The sequence below is a fragment of the Tamandua tetradactyla genome, chromosome 18 (genome assembly GCF_023851605.1).
Source record: "Tamandua tetradactyla isolate mTamTet1 chromosome 18, mTamTet1.pri, whole genome shotgun sequence".
NCBI lineage: Eukaryota > Metazoa > Chordata > Mammalia > Pilosa > Myrmecophagidae > Tamandua > Tamandua tetradactyla.
Genome location: NC_135344.1, coordinates 75,707,719 through 75,727,110, shown reverse-complemented (window position 1 = coordinate 75,727,110; position 19,392 = coordinate 75,707,719). Strand labels below are relative to the sequence as shown.

At 47.9% G+C, this 19,392-nt stretch overlaps 2 protein-coding genes across 3 annotated transcripts in view; both read right to left on the bottom strand.

Annotated features, from left to right (window-relative positions):
• GNAL (G protein subunit alpha L) overlaps positions 1 to 19,392 on the bottom strand; it is a 190,360-nt gene that overhangs the window by 8,154 nt on the left and 162,814 nt on the right. For both annotated transcript variants that reach the window (XM_077136007.1, XM_077136008.1), the window contains exons 6-10: positions 7,543 to 7,597; positions 6,164 to 6,237; positions 2,842 to 2,900; positions 2,332 to 2,452; positions 32 to 162 (exon numbers count right to left, since the gene is read on the bottom strand). In XM_077136007.1, the coding sequence (XP_076992122.1) occupies positions 32 to 162; positions 2,332 to 2,452; positions 2,842 to 2,900; positions 6,164 to 6,237; positions 7,543 to 7,597 (440 nt within the window). The remainder of the gene's footprint in view (positions 1 to 31; positions 163 to 2,331; positions 2,453 to 2,841; positions 2,901 to 6,163; positions 6,238 to 7,542; positions 7,598 to 19,392) is intronic.
• Positions 16,307 to 18,934, bottom strand: CHMP1B (charged multivesicular body protein 1B). Its single transcript, XM_077136006.1, has one exon. The coding sequence runs from the start codon at positions 18,818 to 18,820 to the stop codon at positions 18,221 to 18,223; it is 600 nt and encodes a 199-aa protein (XP_076992121.1). The 5' UTR covers positions 18,821 to 18,934; the 3' UTR covers positions 16,307 to 18,220.

Below are 19,392 nucleotides of genomic sequence, written 5' to 3'. Positions count from 1 at the left end.
AATCCAGGAGAAACACATTTTGAAACCTTACCATCTTCAGGAACGGTGTAATTTGCATACTCTGGGAAATAGTCTTCGATTTTAGATTTCCCTGCTAAGACTTTTTCTGCCAGCATGTCCTGTTTGTTCAAGAACAAGATGATAGAAATGGTCCGTAACCACCTGAAAAAGAGAAATAAACACACGAATTTCACATACTCTGGTCTGTGGAAGGACCTTGAACGTAGGAGTTACTATGCTAAAAGGAGAACATTGTCATCTTCCTGGAAATACAGAGGCTGCAGAATGGTTGTCTACTATTGTCCTGCGCCCATATTCCACAGGTGAACGGGACACTTACATGTGATAAACAAATACAGCTTAGTTAGTGCAACAGCTCAGCACTTTGTAATTCAACCCTTCTTGAGGATTTAAATGTACCAGTACCAAAGCTAAGATGCACTTTTGTAACAAATACACATGGATTTTTGCAGTAAAATTTACTCATAAAGAACTGCACGTGTGGCTGGCTCATCTCCCCGCCTGCCCGCTTCCTTGGAACAGGTCTCCTCAGCCCCCGAGTTCTCCAGCTCTGGAACACGACATTCATCAGACCTAGGTTTTCTGCACTTTCCTTGGCGGCAAAAGTGAGAGTGGTTCGTAGGAGTGAAAGTAAACTACGGAGAGGTCTCTGTTTCATTAAATAGAAATGAGAATTTGCTGGCTTAGCTATGTAAATCAGCAAAAACCTTTGGAAACTATATTTCTCCAAAAGAATCAGGCTGACTGATAAGTATATGAGAATCTGAATATAAATGAAAAACATCTTTCTCCCCAGTGGAAATAGCTTTAATGGTTAGCCCCGCCACACAATAGAAAATCCTTGTAAAAGCAAATCGTAAATTATATAAAAATATATAGAAACAATGAAATACAATTAATATCCAGAGACAAATACTATTAGAATTTTCATGTTTTGACTCCTAGGTTTTTTTGTACTTACATTTATTTTTATAAAAATAACGTGATTTTTAATCTGCCTTGTCATTTAACAATGTCTGGTCATTTTCCCACATGAATATTTATAAATTCATAATGAGTCCATAATATTCCTCTGAATATTCAGGGTTTCTTCCTGCCCCTCTCTCTTTCTTATTAACCATCTAAATTCTAGAAAACAAGATAGTTGAACCTTTGACAGAAAAATACTTCTACTGATTATCCAAACCTTTTGCAATGTCAACTTACGTTGGCTCCATCTTATCTAGTTGTATTCTTGGTGATATTTCTTCCTAAGTGTTTCAGAAGAAATGGATTTTTAACTATGTATGTATGTATTATGTGTGTGTGCTTTTTTTTTTTTTGGCTAGATATTCCTTACTAAAATAATCACTTCTATTGTTACTTTGCAATTCAAGCAATTTCAAACCTGATGAAGCTGTTACATTGCACTGTCAGTGGTTTTAGAGGTCATCTGATTATTACTGAATGTTATCAACTGGGCCTTCCTAAATTGTAGACGTCAAACAAAACCGATTTTGAAGGCTGGATAAAATCTTATGCTTTTGTATCAGAGATTGAAAGTTTTTTGATAAAGCACTATTCAAGCTTCACCTAGGAATACGCCTGATCTAAGTATACATTATACGGACTAAAAGACATAGATACCTCTTATAGTTTTGGTTTTATCAGGAAGGAAATGTGATAGACTGAATCATGTAACCCAACAAAAAGATACTTTCGTAATCTTAATCTCTGCACCCCTGGGTGTGAACGCATTTGAAGTAGGGTCCTTTGAAGATGAACCATCGGCCAGTGTGGGGACTCACTTTTTTGTTTTTTTTTAACATGGGCAGGCACCGGGAATTGAACCCGTGTCCTCTGGCATGGCAGGTGAGCATTCTTGCCTTTTGCTGAGCCACCGTGGCCTGCCCCGGATTCACCTTTGAGCAGGGTCTCCTAAGATCCTGCTTAGGCATGGCCAGCCTGAACCAGAGTGGACCTTCATCCACTTTCTTGGAGGCCTTTACATGCAGAAGGAATTCAGATGCAGGGGGCAGAGAAACCCACCCGTGGGGAAGGCCAAGGAGAGCCAGCAGCAGGCAGACTGCCATGGACCCCGGGCAGAAGTGTGGCCTGGCTCAGGCCTTGGTTTGGGACTCCTGGCCTCCGAAAACCGCCAGCCAAGAAGCGTTGGTGGTTTGAGCCAACCCAGGGTGTGGCATTTGTCACAGCAGCCTGGCAAACTAAGGTGGGAAAAGTGTTTTGGAATAATAAAAATGAGAGTGAGCTGAGGGGCAGTTTTAATAAAATGCAGCCTGGGGGTGACACCCAGGTTGCTATTTTGGTAACCTGTTGTTCCAGATGCTTTCAAAGAGGTCCAGGGATTCCCTCAGCCTGTTGGTGTTGTTGTCTTCCCGAATCACCATGTTGTAGCTGCTGCAGGCTGCCACGTAAATGATCGCGGTGACGTCTTGGTGGAAGGACAGAGAAGAAAGGATGCATTTGGTCAAGCATGGATATTCGTTGTGGGGTTATGACAAAGGACACTCCCAAGAACTACTCGTTTCTGTGGAGATCATCATTTGTAATGATAAGAATGATGTGAGTAAGTACTGCAGGTATGACTGGGTGGTTTCAGAAATGGAGACGGGGAACCTACCCGTGTAGGTGAAAACTGTAAATTGGGATGCTTAAATTCCTTGTTTATGAGATTCATATTTATAGCAGGAGAATAACAATCTTCTAAAAAAACTGAATTTTACATACTAAATAGATTAGAGCATTTCTAATTCAGAAATACCTAAACACAGTGGTCACAGTGTCAGAGTCATCGTGGTTTTCCTGACAGCATAAACTTACCGTTAAAGCACTGGATCCACTTCCTCCTTTCATCCCTCTGGCCTCCGACATCAAACATGCTGTGAAAATGCAATGGGAAGAGAATGATCTGGGGGCCCTAGGAAGTCACTGCACTCTTGGGCTTTTCTACTTTGTGAGGCAGCCGCCCCCGTGTGGCTCTGAGTGGGGCTGTGGCAACCGCCTGCCCCCTCCAGCCTGCTGCCAGGGTCTGGGGCTACCAGTGGCTCAGCCTCTCCCTTGCTTTGCTGACCTATCACCTGTGAGTCCATGGGTGGGTGGAGGGTCAGAGAGGACGTATGAAGAAGCTGGCACAGTGTTTAGTAGCACGCAGGAGGCACTTAATACATGCAGCTGATATGTAGGCTACCAGGGGTAGGACTGGGCGTGGGGAGTGGGGATTTAATTCTTAACTAATACAGAGTTTCCTTTTAGGGTGATGGCAAAGTTTGGGTGGTGATGGTGGCACAACATTCTGAAATGTAATTAATGCCACTGAATTGCCCACTTGAAAGAGAGCAAAATGGGACATTATGTTGTATGCATGTTAAAACCATTAAAAAAAAACATAGAAAGCCAACACAATGAGTGAACCCTAATGCAAACTGTGGACTGCTGTTAAAATATTGTCATAATGATATTGGTTCCTCAGCTGTAGCAAAGGTATTCTGCTAATGCAAAATGTGAATAACAGGGAAGCTGTGTGTGTGTGGCAGGGATACACGGGGACTGTGCTTTCTGTGTGATTTCCTTGTAAACTTACAACTGCTTTAAAAGAAAAACACAGGAAAAAAAAGTGAAATCATTATGAATGTGTACCAGGTTTTGCTCAGACATTCAGGCCTGAGTCTCCAGCAGGGACAGAGCCTTCTTACAACCTGCTCTAGTGTCTCGGACACTGTGGGTCTCATCTCCAGTGACTATTTCATGCTTGTCTCTTAAGAATCGATAGAGGCTCTCTGTGGATCCCTCTTCTTGGGCACTAGACTCCTTGGCTCAGTGACCTACGGTGGGTCCTTCTCACTCCCCAAATTGAGTCCAGAACACCCTGTCCGCTCATGGTTCTCTGCACCCTGGCCCCAGCCCAGGGCTGCACCCCAAGACCCACCAGCTGGCTGATGTCCCCGGCCAGCTCCCAGCCGTGTCCTCAGGCTCCCTCTGCCCTCTGCCTGGCTGCAGAGACGCTCTCCTCTTGAACCCTCTGAGGCATCTCTGGCTCTCAGAGGCCTCCCTTCCGTAAAGCCACATGTGCACTTCAGGGTGACCAGTCCATGTGTAACCGTCCTGGACACACATGCCGATGACCCTACCAGACCTGAATTGTCACGCTCTGCACATGCCACGTAGGCAAAAAGGAGGCGCTCGGCGAGCGCTTGGGAGGTGATGAGGGAAGAAGGTTTAAACTAAATCACTGCTGTGGAGGAGAACTTGGTTGTTAATGGCTCCACCGCACCAGGGTCTTGGCTAAAACAGGTGTGAGCCCATAAGCCACGCAGATGGCCCATCTCACGGAGCACCTCTCCCAATGGCGTGAGACCTGCGTGAGTCTCATCCATGTCCCGAGCCCTGACAAGCGTCAGGATGGCGTTCTTCACCAACCAGGACACAGATGAGGTGAGCTCCACGTCAGTGCTAAAGCTCTTGGACTTGACAACTGCAGTTAAGGCGTATGGTTATATAAGTGAATACCCTCGTTCTAAGGAAATGTGTATGGCAGTATTAAATATTCAAGGAACATGATGTATACAACCTACTCTCATAAGTTTAGGAGTAGATTGATGGATGCACAGACAGATGTATAACTGGATGGATGGATGGGTGGATGGACAGACAGAAGTATAACTGGATGGATGGATGGGTGGATGGACAGACAGAAGTATAACTGGATGGATGGATGGGTGGATGGACAGACAGAAGTATAACTGGATGGATGGATGGATGGATGGATGGACAGACAGATGTATAACTGGATGGATGGATGGACAGATAGATGTATAATTAGATGGATGGACAGACAGAAAAACAGACAGCTAGATGGATGGACAGACAAATGGATGGGTGGATTGACAGATGGACAGACAAATGGATAGATAGAATAATATCACAAATGTAGCAAAATACTAAGAGTTGATGGATCTGTGTATCTGGGTGGGGGGAATACTGGAGGCCTCTGTATGGGTTTTGTATTATTTTTGTAGTTGCCAAAGGAAAAGTTAAATAAAAAAAGAAAAGTAGTTGTGATTCAGCTGTGCACTGAGGAGAGGCTGGGAGCAGTGGGGGCTTCAGAACAAGCAGAAGAAGACCAAGGAGGTCCCCTGCCCTAGGCCGCTCACCACCTCCATGCTGGCTAAGCTGAAACAGACACACGTAAACATCTCGGGAAAGGGAGAGCAGGGCCAGTCACCAGGGGCTGAGAAATACAGTAGGTGCCAGAGCAATTCCCAGAAGTCACTGTGGGCTGAGATGGACGAAGCAAGCCTCGGTAGACTCGGGGGGTCTGGCCCAGTGCAGGGCAGCCAGGGGACAGGACGAGCCAGGGCAGAGCTGGGGGGGAGAGGTTGGTCATGAGCAGGGGCACCAGAAGGACACAGAGGGCGGTCAGCATGACGAGGCAGGGGCCAGGGCAGGGGCAGGGGGCACGCGGGGCTGGAGGAGAAGGTCTGGGTCGCCATAGGGTGCTTTGGACATTAGAGGGCAGAGGCAACAGTGGGCCCCCGGTATAATAGGGAAAGACAAGCAGGCAACGGAGGCGAGCTCAGCGATACCTGGGGAGGACTCACTGCATGGCAGTGAGGCGATGGCCTGGAATGGGGTCAGGGGACAGGACCCTCCTGGAGTGGGGGCAGAGTAACAGAGCAGGGACCAGGCAGCAGCGGGATGGCACAGAGCACCCAGCGTGGGGCTTTCCTTATTATTCGGAGGAAAAGTGAAGAAAAGAGAGGTATTCAGAGGAGTCCGTGCTTGGGCTGTCCAGGGGACTCCAGAGAAGACAAAAAGGCAAGCTCACTTCAGTTCTCAAACTGCCTAAGCAGCCTGAAGGGGAATCACCGGGAGAAGGAACTGGATGAGGCTCCGGGACACTGGAGGACCAAGCTTACCGAGTCCAGGCGGAACAAAGGGTTTTCCTTCGGGGTGTCCTATCTGTGCTTGAAGGTTAAGTGATAAAAACCTGCACTTCGGCCCTTCTGGAGTGCAGCCGCCAGCAATGCACTGTGCAGGTCCGAGGTACGGACGCCCCCACCCGCTACTGGAGCCCTGCGGGCAGCTGCCCTGGCCCCTGGCAGAGCGGACTCCCCACCCCATCTCCTTGGAGCCGTACACTCACTGGAAGTTCACTTTGTCCACCTGGAATCGTGTCTCGAAAATTCCCGACGTGAGGACTCTGCATCTGAGGAGGTCCTGAAAGCAAGAGCAGGGAAGCCAACGAGTGGTGACATCGTTCTCGCTCCAAATTAACATTCAAACAACTCCTTCCAGTTGCAAAAGAAACAACACTAAGTGCTTAACTCAGACACAGTCTGGGTCTCATCCCCCAGAGAAAACTGCAATCAATGGGCTGGTTTGGACCGTAGAGACGTGATAACTGGGCTTTGCTTCCTTGAAGCATCTTGTTATCATCATTTGTGAGGGCATCTTTCTGACCACCCTGCCCTGACACTCTTGATTTGTAGCTCTGGGGACACTCTCCTGTTAGGGCTGCCACCATTCACCAATACAGAACCAACTGGGTGAGAAACCAAGCCTGGGGGTAAAACTCTGCATTCATACGTCACGAATGGTACAGGCTGGATGCTAGAGGATTCAGATTTACTCTCACCAAGATAAAAGATGCTGGGGTAAAGTAACAAATCCCCCCAACGCGCGTGGTCCCAGTGGCTGCAGAAACGGTGCAGCTGGGTGCGGCCGATTCCCCTTGGACATCTGGCCAATACAGAGTTTCCCGACCACCCGATCCCTAGCGAAGCCCCTGAAACAGCCACTTCGCAGTGGTCCTAGAAGATGGAGTGGGTGGGGGGAGGCCCCCACTGCTGCACCAGCTGCAGCTCTGGGGGTCAGGCTCACAGGAAGGGGGGGCTTCAGGGAAGACAGAGAAGAAGAGAGAGCCTCAGAGGGTGCCTAAATTCAGCCCCTCTGGGAGACAGACTGGGGGGTCCCTCTGCACGGAGCCTCTCCTGGCTGTCCTAGGGCTCCCTCCCGCAGAATGGGCATAGGCTCCAGAGCCCAGCAGCTTCAGGGCTCTCCGACTGCCCAGGTGCCCACAGGGTTGCAGGTCCCAGAGGGGGCCCAGAGAGACCCTCTTTGCTGTCACGGATCTGGGGTGGTGCGTCTTCTGGCTCAGCTCTGGGAGCTGCCTGCACTTGACCCCTGGGGCACAGGGCCAACAGCCACAGCTCACCACGCTGGGGAAGGCATGGCCGAGTGTCTCCGCTGACAGCTGCAAGAGGAGGCAAAACTGCCTGCTCCTATCCCGCACATAAAATTACTTTGATATTGGCAATTTCAGATACCTACTAAGTCTGTGTCCTCGTACTGGGAGCAGGGATGTAGGACTTGGTAACGCCCCCCAACCCACGCAGCACCCAGAGTTGGCGAGCAGCAGCTATTTTAAGGCGTTTTCCCTTCATCCTCTTTAAAAATAACCACAGGGAAGTAGCCCAGCTTCAAACCTTCCCGGTGGGAGGTCACGGGCTCTGTCCCACTTACCTGGTCCGTGGGTGTGTAGTCAACCAGACTGACGCTGTCGATCCTCTCCAGGAAGCTGCAAGGGAAACCGGCCCACGTCAGCACCCGCGTGCGGCAGCTTCTCCCGCGGGACCGCGTGCGGCTCCACCAGATGCTCAGGCAAGTCCGGGAGGGTAAGCTTCAGGGCATCCCGCCCACGCGGGGTCAGGGAGGGCAGCCGGGGTAACTTCCCACCTTCCTTCCTGAGTGTGCACCTGGCTGGACAACCTTTTAGACTGAGGGACTAAAGAGCAAAAAATCTGGGACAGAAATCCTAGAACGAGCTGGGACTCAGCACTGAGGGATTGAGAAAATCTTCTTGACCGAAAGGGGGAAGAGAGAAACGAGACAAAATAAAGTGTCAGTGGCTGAGAGATTCCCAACAGAGTCGAGAGGTTCTCCTGGAGGTTATTCTTACACATCATATAGATATCCCCTTTTTAGTGTATGGTGTATTAGAGAGGCTAGAGGGAAGTGTCTTAAAAAAAAAAAAAGGAGTGCATCAATTTTCCCTCTTACCCACAGCCATGTGCTTGGGGCTGGGGAAGGGGCACTTCTGGAATTGGGAAGGGGGCATGGGCCTCTCTTCCAAGGCTGTGTTAGTGGATGAAGGGGTTGCAATGCCAATAAAAGTGGAACGTGACAGATGCTCCTTTAGCACAAGTTCCTAATGAGATCCCAGAGTGGCGCTGAGTGAGTGTGTATGTGAGTGCTCGTGTGTGAGCAGTGTGAATCTGGTGTGCACACCTGGTGAAGGTCGTTGTGTAAGATTATCGCAGCAGTTCATGTCAGATTTTCCTTAGAAATGCAAAGCAAAATCAAGGGAGGGGGGAAAATGAACCTGAAGGAAAGGAAATTGCGTTGTATCTGAGTGTAAGGTCGGGCCATTCTTGCTATTTTTCAAACACGTTAAATCTCCCTGTCTCAGAGGTGGGCACGCCCTTGCTCGCCCGTCTCCTCGAAATGTTCTTTTCAGAGTTTGGAGCTGGCGAGTCCGTCCTTGTCTACCTCACCTGAAGCAGCACCCTGTCCATCTCCGAGCCGTCCTTCCTTGATTTTTCTACATCATGTGTTGATATTTATGTGTTGATCTGTTTATTATCTATGGCTTCAGTTAGAATGTGAATCCCTGAGGGCAGGTCTCTGTCTTGCTGACCCCTGTGCTTCTCAGAGCGAACCCTAGTAACTGCTGAGTGAACGAAATGTCCTCCTTTCCCTCTCCTTCTCCAGCAGAAGAGAGGCCAGACAGCAAGCGGCTGAGATGCCCGACCTGCCATGGAGGTATTTTGTGTGGCACCCCATCTCCGCATGCCCCCTCCAATACAACCAACCTTCGCTGCAGGCCCTTCCCAGCTGGGGCGGCTTGCACCTGTGTGCCCCAGAAAACCATGCTCTTAATCTTAGTTCACTCTTGTGGGGGTGAATTCTCTATAAGTAGGGCCTGCTGATGAGGTTGCTTCAGTTTAAGTGCGGCCCGCCTCGGTCAGGACGGGTCTCAATCCTGTTTCCGGAGGCCTCATAGGGAAGGACACAGAGGGAGAGGCCAAGGGGAACAGCTGGAAGCTGGAAGTCCATGGAACTCAGAACAGGGAGAAGACACGGTCCTGTGCGTCACCACGCGATGGAGAGGACCAGGGTCAAGGGTCACCTGCAGCCAGCCCCAGTTCGCCAGTGCTTGGGGAGAAAGCATAGCTCTGATGATGCCTTGATTTTGGATTTCTCCTAGCCTCAAAACTGGGAGCTGATAAATTCCCATAATTTAAGGCCACCAACTGCAGGGTGTTTTGTCTTGACTGCTAGGAAATGGGTACACTGGCTTTCAGCAAGAGGAGAGGCAAAGGTGGAAACTTCTCCTCCTTTCAATCAGTATTTACTGAGCTCCTACTGAAGCAGGATAAAACAGGGCAAGTGTAAGTCCCTGGTTTCCTATTCAGCTCTGAAAAAGTTAACAGACAACTACAAGTCCCTTACCAACCTCTCATCTAGCTTCAAAGGAACTAATACAGCCCTGCAAACTTCTTGGAACAAACGTTTCCCTAACGCCCCCAAATCCCCCCAAACCACTGAAACCTCCCCAAACCATTAAAGCTTGTAAAATTCTGGGCCCAAAGCAAACTCTTGGTTAATGACAGGAAACGCAGGGTCATAAAGATAGTTAACCATTTGTCCAAAGACAGATTTTAGGTATGTGACCACAAACCACTAATTCTGCTAGCTGTCTCCTCATCGAGCAAAGAAGACACTTAGTATTCAAAGGTTACTGTGGAAACCTACAAAACTTTCCTATAAAACAAGCTGGTCCACCCCACTGAGTGTGTGTCCCTTCCTTGGGCACATCCGCGCTAACCTCTTGTGCTGGTTTGAAAGGAACTATGACCCCTAAGAAAAGCCATGTTTTGATATAAATCCCATTTCATGAAGGTAAAATAATCCCTATTCAATAGTCTATGTTTGAAACTGTAATCAGATCATCTCCCTGGATGATGTGATACAGTCAAGAGTGGTTGTTAAACGGGATTAGGTGATGACATGTCTCCACCCATTTGGGTGGGTCTTGATTGGTTTATTGGAGTCCTATAAAAGGGGAATAAGAGATTCAGAGAGAGCAGAACGATGTAGCCATGAGATGCAGAGTCCATGAGCCAGCAACTTTTGGAGATGAAGAAGGAAAATGCCTCCCGGGGAGCTTCATGAAACCAGAAGCCAGGAGAGAAAACTAGCAGATGATGATGTCACGTTCACCATGTGCCCTTCCAGCTGAGAGAGAAGCCCTGATTCTGTTCGCCACATGCCTTCCACTTGAGAGAGAAACCCTGAACACCTCATTGGCCTTCTTGAACCAAGGTATCTTTCCCTGGATGCCTTAGATTGGACATTTCTATAGACTTGTTTTAATTGGGACATTTTCTCAGCTTTAGAACTGTAAACCAGCAACTCATTAAATTCCCCCTTTTAAAGGCCATTCCGTTTCTGGTATATTGCATTCTGGCAGCTAGCAAACTAGAACACCTCTCTAACATGTACCTCTCTTTTAAATAAAGTTCTCTTTTAATAAACTTTACTACTATGCCTCCTGGCTCTCTCATCTCTAAATTCCTTTAGTTTTGAGACCATGGAACCTGGGTTGGGGCTCGGCTTGCATCGCTGCCAGCAGGGGATCAGTTACACCACTATGTGCCAGGCACTAGGGATAGAACTGGCCCCTGGCTTCATGGGGAGCCCTGTCGAGTGGGGAAGACAGATAGGAATTAAAAACAACCTTCAAGCAAATCAGCATGCCCCGCACAGGCCACATCCCCACATGCTCAAAGCAAGCACAACCCGCAGACCTGGAACCCACGAGCCCCATGGACAGGGAAAGGGCTTCCCTCAGGCCGGTTACGAGACAGTCCCAAAAGTGAGGGTCTCACTGCCCAGGAGGAGAGCTGGGTGGCTCCTGATCCTGGACACAGAGATCTAAGGTGGTCATTTTCACAGACCTTTTGGCCAAATGCGGAGTAAAGTTCCCTTGGCCATCTTAACTCCTCCCTATTGGAGAGCTAAAGATGGCCTTCCATGGGGTCCGGTTCCATGTGTGCGTGGGTCCCGTGGGGGCTCTGCCCTGCTGTCTCCGTCCCTGCGTTCTGGAATGAGGTGAGATGGCGAGGCCCTGGGACCTATTCTCTGAGTTCCTGACCATCTGGGGGAAAAGGAGCAAAGTGCCTGCATGTGGGAGGAAGGGAGCAATTTCTGCACTGGGCCCAGGGCTGTGCCCAGGCAGGGCAGGATCCGGGTCGGGGCGGAGCTGCCCCCCCAGACCAGGCATGCTGCAGAGATTTAGAACACCCCCCCCCCCCCCCGGGGTGACTGAGGCCATGCAACACTGAGGTATGACACAGAAACCAATAGGCTCTAGAAAAGGCCTGGAAGGAACCTTACATTCACCTAGGAATGAGCCCTTCTCTATAGTTCGAGTTCAGGAAGCAACCTATTTAAGACAGGATGCAAAAGGGGTGCAGGTGGGTGGGGAAAGTGATTGAGATGGTAATAGCTAGTATAAGTAGAAACAATGAAAAATGGTTAACTAAAAAAAAAGCATCTGACGGTCTTGATTAAAGCCAGCCTGTCAAAGGAGGTGGTGGGAGTGTGTTCCTGAGAGCTATTAAAAGGGACTCTGAGATGCTGGTGACAAAAGGCAAATGTGTCAGGTTTGGATGATTCGCACGCATCCCCCACACCAGGGTGGGTGTTTAAGTTCCTTCCAGCCCTGGTGGCTAATGATCCAGGTGAGGCTTGCGGGGAATGGATGAGTAATCTCCAAGAGTCTCTTCTAGATTGTTCCCGATGCTGGACGGTGTTTGGAGTTGACAGATTTCAAGTTCGTGCCACAAAAATAAAACATCGATGGACATTTGCCCCTGAATGTGAATGTGCCCTCCCCAATTCTGTGAAAGGCTCTAGGGAATAAAGGGTGCAGTGGGAGGTTTCACACGAAGGGGCTGTCTTCGGATTTCCAAGCACTCTGAAGTATTTACTCAACTTGGGTCTCCTAAGGTTCTATCTAGTACATACATAGAGAGACGAGTTTTCAAACGGCCTTCTGAATCATACGTTCTGTAATGATGGGACCGAGCAGTTAGGATTTAAGAAGTGATTATGGTGACTGAATCGTTATATTGATATTTTTTATTTTCTGGTATATTAAAATCGCCAGTGAGAAATTCCTGAAATTGCTGACCTGTCATCCAGCTGCCTTGCGCTCTGATAATGGTTGCATAACTAGATAACCTTTGTCTTGTGATGTAGAACCCTTGTGACTGACCCCATTTGTACCCTCTTGTTCCGTTTTCCCACCTTAGAGTCTTAGGATCACTACTGACAGCCCCTCGTATTTTTTTAATGAAGGGACTTAGCGGGGAACTAACCCACCCCAATTTCAAAGCTATCCTACCAGACGGAGTCACATCCAAACAAAAGGGCCACCTGACACGTGCAGTAGCTTAAACGTTACCCTATAAGTGACCTATACAAAACTGTATTACTAAATCACTAAACCATGGCGCCCACCATCCTACTGAGTCTGCCATTTTGCGTGCGATCCATCCGCGTGGGCCCAAGAATCAGACCACCCCTAACTTAGTTCCTTAGGACTATGGGCCATCTGGGGCCACAGGGTTCATCCTGATACTTCACAACGGCAGTGTGAGGAGACAGACTTTTAGGACAGGCCATGTGACTTCCTGCTTCAGGCCTAGCAGGAACCCCTTTCTCCCTCTGAAGCTCTGGTGTCTCAGGAATTGGCCACTTGAGCTCTTCCGGCAGAGGCCCCCCTGCTTTTGATGGGTATCAGTAACTAATGACACTGTTGACCTTGACCTAAACCCTGTAGCTCTGGAAAACAATGAAGTTGAAGAATTCCCCACATACTTTGGGTTCTGGAAAACAGTTTACTGCTAAGAAAGCCCGTCCCTGAACGACTCAGATAAGACTCAGAGATGCCCCATCGTTTACGTGGCACAAGGCTAGGCACAGACATACCCCACCCCCAATTCCCTTTCTTTGTCTAATAAATCATTAGCAGCACACCTTATCCCCACTGACCCATCAGAGCAAAATGCGTGTGAAGCAAATTCTGGTTCGGCTTCTCCCCTTCCTCCAGATCCCTAAGCTTTAGCCCACCCAGCACACGGCCATAAGCCACAGTCTGATCTACTGTCTCGTCACTTCGCCCTTTCATCCCACTTCCCCATACCTGGTTTTCTTGACTCTTCACCATTAAAGAAACGACCATGCGCCTCGTCTCTTGAGAAGCCTGCAGACCTCGTGGTCACGGCGTTCTCCTCACTGCAATGTCTCCCTTCCTCTAATGCAACTAGAATAGAGTCTCTCCATACCAAGGTCACGTGTTTTTTCTCTGACGGTCTATTTAAAGGGTGAGAAGCCCTGCCTTAACTGTGCAGGGTCTGGGAAGCAAAGGCCCTGGTGGACTCTAACTGCAGATACAGACCTGCAAAACAACACAGACACACCATACTAAAAAAAATCACTCCCATCATGGAAATCATAAAAAAAGAAGAGTTAAAAAGGCATCTGCTTGGACTTTTTTTTCCTTCAGTATTTCCTGCTCTAGCTGAGGACAGTCATGCCTGCAAAAGCAGTTTTATTCTCATCATTGAGGCCCCCCCCCCTCTTTGGCACAAAATAACAAGTCGTCGTTTACATCCCATTAAAGGCTGCTAGTCCGCCAGAAAGAGTCAAACCTCGCCTAGTTCTTAAGGCTATGGAGCTGATCGTGAAAAGGGGACAAGGAAAGTCATGAAATGATGATAACTGTACCTTTAAATGCCTTTAACAAATTAACTAGCTAATGAAACACATGGATCTGGGAAAAAGCTGCAGCTAAATTTAATTAAAATGTATTTAAAATTATTTTTTGTCACAAATACAGCAAGTTGGAACTCCGTCAAGGCAAGGCAAAGACTCTCAGTGTGTTTGAAATTTAATTACTGATCGCTATCTAAATGCTAGAAAAATATTGGTGGGGAAAAATACGACCTGTGCAGGGAAAAAGGAAGAAGCAGGTAATTGGAATGGCTGAAGGTGAAAGGTTAAAGGTGAAAGGTGGGAGGGCAAGCGGGCCTCCCCCAGCACCATCAGCACCCCCCGGGGCTGGGCACGAAGGGAGCCTTCCCTACCCCTCAGCATCTGCCGGGTGCCCAGCCCCCCAGTTTGACACCCTTGTCTAGACTCCACTCTCCTCCCACTGGTGACTCAGCCTCAGGGTGAAGTCTACAGGTTTTCCTTCTGTCTCCAGCCCTTGGGATCCACCGTATGGATTCTTCACACTTTCTTTTTTTTAATGTAAAATAAATGCTTGTTCCTCAAGTTTCTGGCCTCTGAAACCCTAGCATAATCCCCCCACCCCTTTTTTTTTCTTGGAAGCCTCAGATGAAGCCCCTCCCTCAGGAAAAGCCTGGTCTAACATCACAATCCTTTGCCCCCGACTCTGCTGTTCCACAAGTGGATTAACACAGCCTTACACCGAGTCACCCCCTTTGTAAAAACTGCGCTACAGAATGCACATCGAGTGGCAAGCTCAGATCCCCAGTGTCCAGCCTGAGGACTTTTTTTTTGCATCCGCACACACCTATGTGAAAGTTTTTCTTTTTTTTACTGTACGTTTCCTTTTATTTAACTGCACTGAATAGTGTTTACAGAGAGAAGCATACCTTTTCTTTCTAGAAGGAAGATGCACAAAGCGGCAACCTGATACACTTTAGTCTAAATCTTTTACTGAATTCAGCCCTTCTGAATAAACAAGGTTGGACTGTTTGTCAGGAGGGAGAGGAGATAGGAGGCCCGGAGAGCAGGGCCTGGGGTCTGGATTTAGATAGACGACGTTCAGATTCATGGGACAACATGGATGGGCCTTGAAGACATAGCGTTGAGTGATATAAGCCAGACACAAAAGGACGAATGCTGGAGGATCCTGTTTCTATGAAATACTTTGAAGCAGCAGATTTCATAGAGACAGAGATCACGGGTTACCAGGGGTGGGGGCTGGGGTGGGGTGGGATGGGGAGGAGAGGGAATCATTGCTTAATGGGGCCGGAGCTTCTGTTTGAGGGGATCAAAAAGTTGGGTAACAGATGGTGATGGCACTACATGATAAATGTAATGTTACTGATTATGCACTTGAAACTGGTTAAATTGGGATAGCTGAGTTATCTATGTTATTATAACACAATGTTTTAGAGAAACAAACAGGGACATAGTATTTGTACAAGTCTAAACCCAGACCCTGGGGAGAGCTTCCTTCACCCACCTACCCACCGCCAAGGCTGCTGTCAGAGCTCCCGGTGGTGTCCTCATCAGCTCCCAAGTGAGTTTTGTCTCCACTCCAAGGACAGTTGCCAGGAACCCAGGTGGGCTGGGTACCACTCCAGGCCCCCGGGGTGTCATTACGGCCCGCACAGATATTGCTGGTCCTGATTTGTATGGAACTTACATCTAGCTACACAAAACCTAACTTGGGTAAACCAGGGAGGCGCTTGTTAATTCTAGTCAGTGGACTAAAAAACAACACAGGGGTCTGCTCCGCAGTTTGTTTGAAGCACCCTGGTTTGCATTTTTTTGGCCAGCTGTACTACAAAAGGTCCTGAGCATTGGATTCTGGCTACAGAAATGCTTCCAAGAGGGTGCTGTGTAAGGCAGAGGAGGAATCCTCTGAATTCAAGCCCCTCACTTCCGCTTTAGCATGCGACATTGGCTGACTCAAGCACTGCTGCTTCTCCTAGGTGCATGGTGTCTAAGTCACGTCACCCCCTATTCAACAGAAATGTATCTACATTAGCACTCATTATCCCAATCATAAAACAGCTTTAATGATTAAGTTCTCCAATAGTGCACAGAACTCATCTGTCCTCCTGAGCTGAAATAAACTAAAAGTGGAGGATAAGAAAATTAGTTTTCTGTTTCAGTACACTTTAATCATTTTTTCATTAATTCAGAACCCATTTTAGAAAAAGTGCATTTGGAAGGCACAAATAGGAAAGAGAGACATGAATGAAAGTAGTACTAGTAGCCGCACTGAAGTAACAGCCAGGGTTTCTAGAAAAATGCATGAAAATCCCATGGTGACGAAACAAAAATTCATATGACAAGGATAAGGGTGAGTTTGTAAAAATACCATTCTTTCCAAACCGTATTTACCTCTGAGGTGTGCTTTCTTAAGCTTTTTAAATAGGACACACAGTCATCCACAGCAGGCAGTTTAAAATTATTTATTTGATAAATTTCTGTGATTTTCATTTCAGCATTTCATCAACTGCAAAAGTGAGGAAATAATTCATGGTCCTAATGTGCTTCTGAAAATAAGATTTATGGTTCATAAAAATGTACATTCAGCTAGTTTGAAATGAAGATATTTCAAGAAAGTTCAAGCATATACAAACATTGTTTAATCTCACAAAATATATTAATTTTGTTGGGAATATCTGCACTATAAAAGGGTCTGCAATTTACCAAAGGATTCAACACAAAAACTATTTTTAAGTTGTAATTACTTTTTTCCAGCCTAAAGAGGGGTTTAGACTCATGCTGAACCCACACAGGGCTGTTTCTGTTAGAACCGAGAGGGTGAGGGAAATGAGTGATTTCTAGAGAAATGATACTGGGCAGACAAACAAGATGTGTAGAATATGAGGTTCATTCCTCGTCTGTTGTTAACAGCTTTGTTTTTAAACACACTCATTTACAACAGAAAATATAATGGTGAACACTTGGTTAAGAATCTTTTAAAGGACTCAGAAAAATTCCTATAATTTTGTTTTGGACCATTGTTTCGAAACATTTCGGAGAAATCTTGCAGTGAGAGAACGGAGTTAAAAAAAAAACAACAACCCTGTAGTCTTTAACTTAGATAAATATACTTGCCAATGCAAAAGCCAGTCACTGTACTCCGTATTTTGAGGCTACTGCTGCACTTTCCAGCCAGAAAATACACAATTATTCCCAGGAAGATGGAAGGAAGCACAGGAGGGCTCTAGCCTTAAAGTTAACGTTTGCTGTCTGAGCCGACCTCTTTCCCTCTTCTGGGACTTCTAACTGGCTGGATGTATATTTAAGTTTTTGCAAGGCTAAGTCAAATACTTCAACTTATATTTCCAAGGTTCTTTTAATAGCTGTTGCTTTAAGACAAATAAATAAGGCAAGTAATTAGAACTTAAAATACAGTTCTAATTTTATTTCTACTTTTGATCGTTAAAAAATAAAACAGAACCTACAGACATATACAGTCCCAGGGTTTTTGCAAACCAATCAACAGTTCTTTGGCAATGTTAGAGTGATTATTATGACTGCCATACTAATTAACATGCTTTATAAGAAGGCTAAGTAAAGCGGAAGGTAGAAATATGAAAATAACTAGAGGTGTTAGAGAGCTTGGTAAGTCTTTAAAAATAAATAGCAAATATAAATGAGCAATTAATTTTTCCCATAAAAGAAGTTGGCATTTTTTTTTTCCAGTTTTGCAAAGACAACTGTTACATGAAAAACTTATAGAACGTAAACAGTAGAGCATTATGCAAAAGAAGCCAGGAGAACAAAATAGTCAATTGTACTCTCACTTTGATGGCGAAAAAGACGACCAAAAACAAAGCAATACATAGAAATAGCACTGTCCAGTAAGTACATCGAATGAGGTGTTTATCGCCATGTAATCAAACCAAGTAATTGTTCTCTCCTTTTTAATTTTTGTGCATCACCTGTCAACTACAGGTATTATTAAACTAAATTAAAAAACAAAACAAAACCCCCTTGGATTTGATTAACTCCGCGCAGAGAACTGAGTGCAGGGGAACGAGAATTTTAACGAAATTTTTGAGATTCATATACACCAAATTAACTAGTTTTGTCAAAGGCAGCTATAAAAATACACATCATCACAAGCTATACAGAACTATAAAATTCAGTTAAGAGTGGAGAAAGCCTGGCATTTCTTAATGTATCTGGTGAGCTCTGTAAACCCAAAGATAGAAGCATCTTAAATAGAGAGCGTTTCAGCATTCAGGTATGTTCAATTTCTAGTGTATCGGATCTCCGCAATATACAGAGAGCAGGGGTGGCTCTCTGAATACCGGAAGGGAGCTGCGGCCGGGCAGCCGCAGGGCGGGTTGCGCCATCACACCTGATCCCGTAGGCGGGCCAGTCTCTGGGACAGCTCATCCTGCTCGGCCGAGGCCACGCTCGTGCCCACGGAGCCGGTCTGCCCCTGCGGCAGCTCCATGTTGAGGTCGAGGCCCGCCTCGTCGGCCATCTCCTGGAGCAGCATATCCACTTGGCTTTGGGGAGTGGTCAGCGTCGTCGTGCTGCTCATCGTGTCTTCCATCTGCTGCGTCTGCACGTCCAGCGTCTCAAACTGGTGCTCGAACTTGTCCATCAGGGCCGAGATCTTCTCCAGGTTCATGGTCTTCAACGTCGCGTCCATTGACTTGACCACACCGGCCATGGACTTGGTCACCTTGCCCATGGTCACCGCCGTCTGCACTCTGGCGGCCACGGCGTCCACCCGCGCACTCATTCTCAGGAAATTCACCGCCTGGTGCTTCTGGCGGATGGCGTTTTCCGCGTGTATCCTCGCCACTTCCATGTTGCCTTTCTGAATGGCCTTTTTGATCTTGGCCTTTTCGGCCTTTTCCTCCTTGTCGCATTTCTTAGCGCTCCTGCTCAGCTCTTTGGCAGCGAACTTCAGGTTGAACAGGTGTTTCTCCATGTTGGACATGGTCGGCCGGCTCCTGGGGCTCTGCGGCGGGGGCAGGGGTCCGCGCGGCGAGGACGGGCGAGGACGGCTCGGCTCCCGGCGCCGCTCCTTTGTTTTGGTCCCACTTCCTGTTTCTGCCGCGCGGCGCAGCAGTGACGTCAGAGCTCCGCGCCGGGTGGCGCGCGGGAGGGAGGGGCGCGGGCGGGGCCGGGAGCGGGGGCGAGACGACACCGGGCTGGACGGCGCCGGGCGGGCGTCTGCTCTCCGCGCGTCCCTCCACCCCCGTCTCTAAACAGACGTCTTTCGCCGAGTGGTTACGGCAGCAGTAAGTTCACAAAAACTGGGGCTTTCCGAGGAGCCTCCCTCTCGCGTCAGCTGCCCACGTCCAGAACGGGCCGGCCGTACTCGCAGGGGGCTCCCCCTTCCCAGGGGCGCCGGCAGGGTGAGCGGGGAAGTCCCTTCGCCTTGTCCCGGCCGTGAGGCCGGGGATTTCGGCGCAGCCACCACCCGGAAGCCCTCCAGGGGCTCCGCGACAGGCGAGACCCGCCGGGGCGGACCGGGAGCGTCGCTCTCGCGGGTCCGACAGGCCCGAC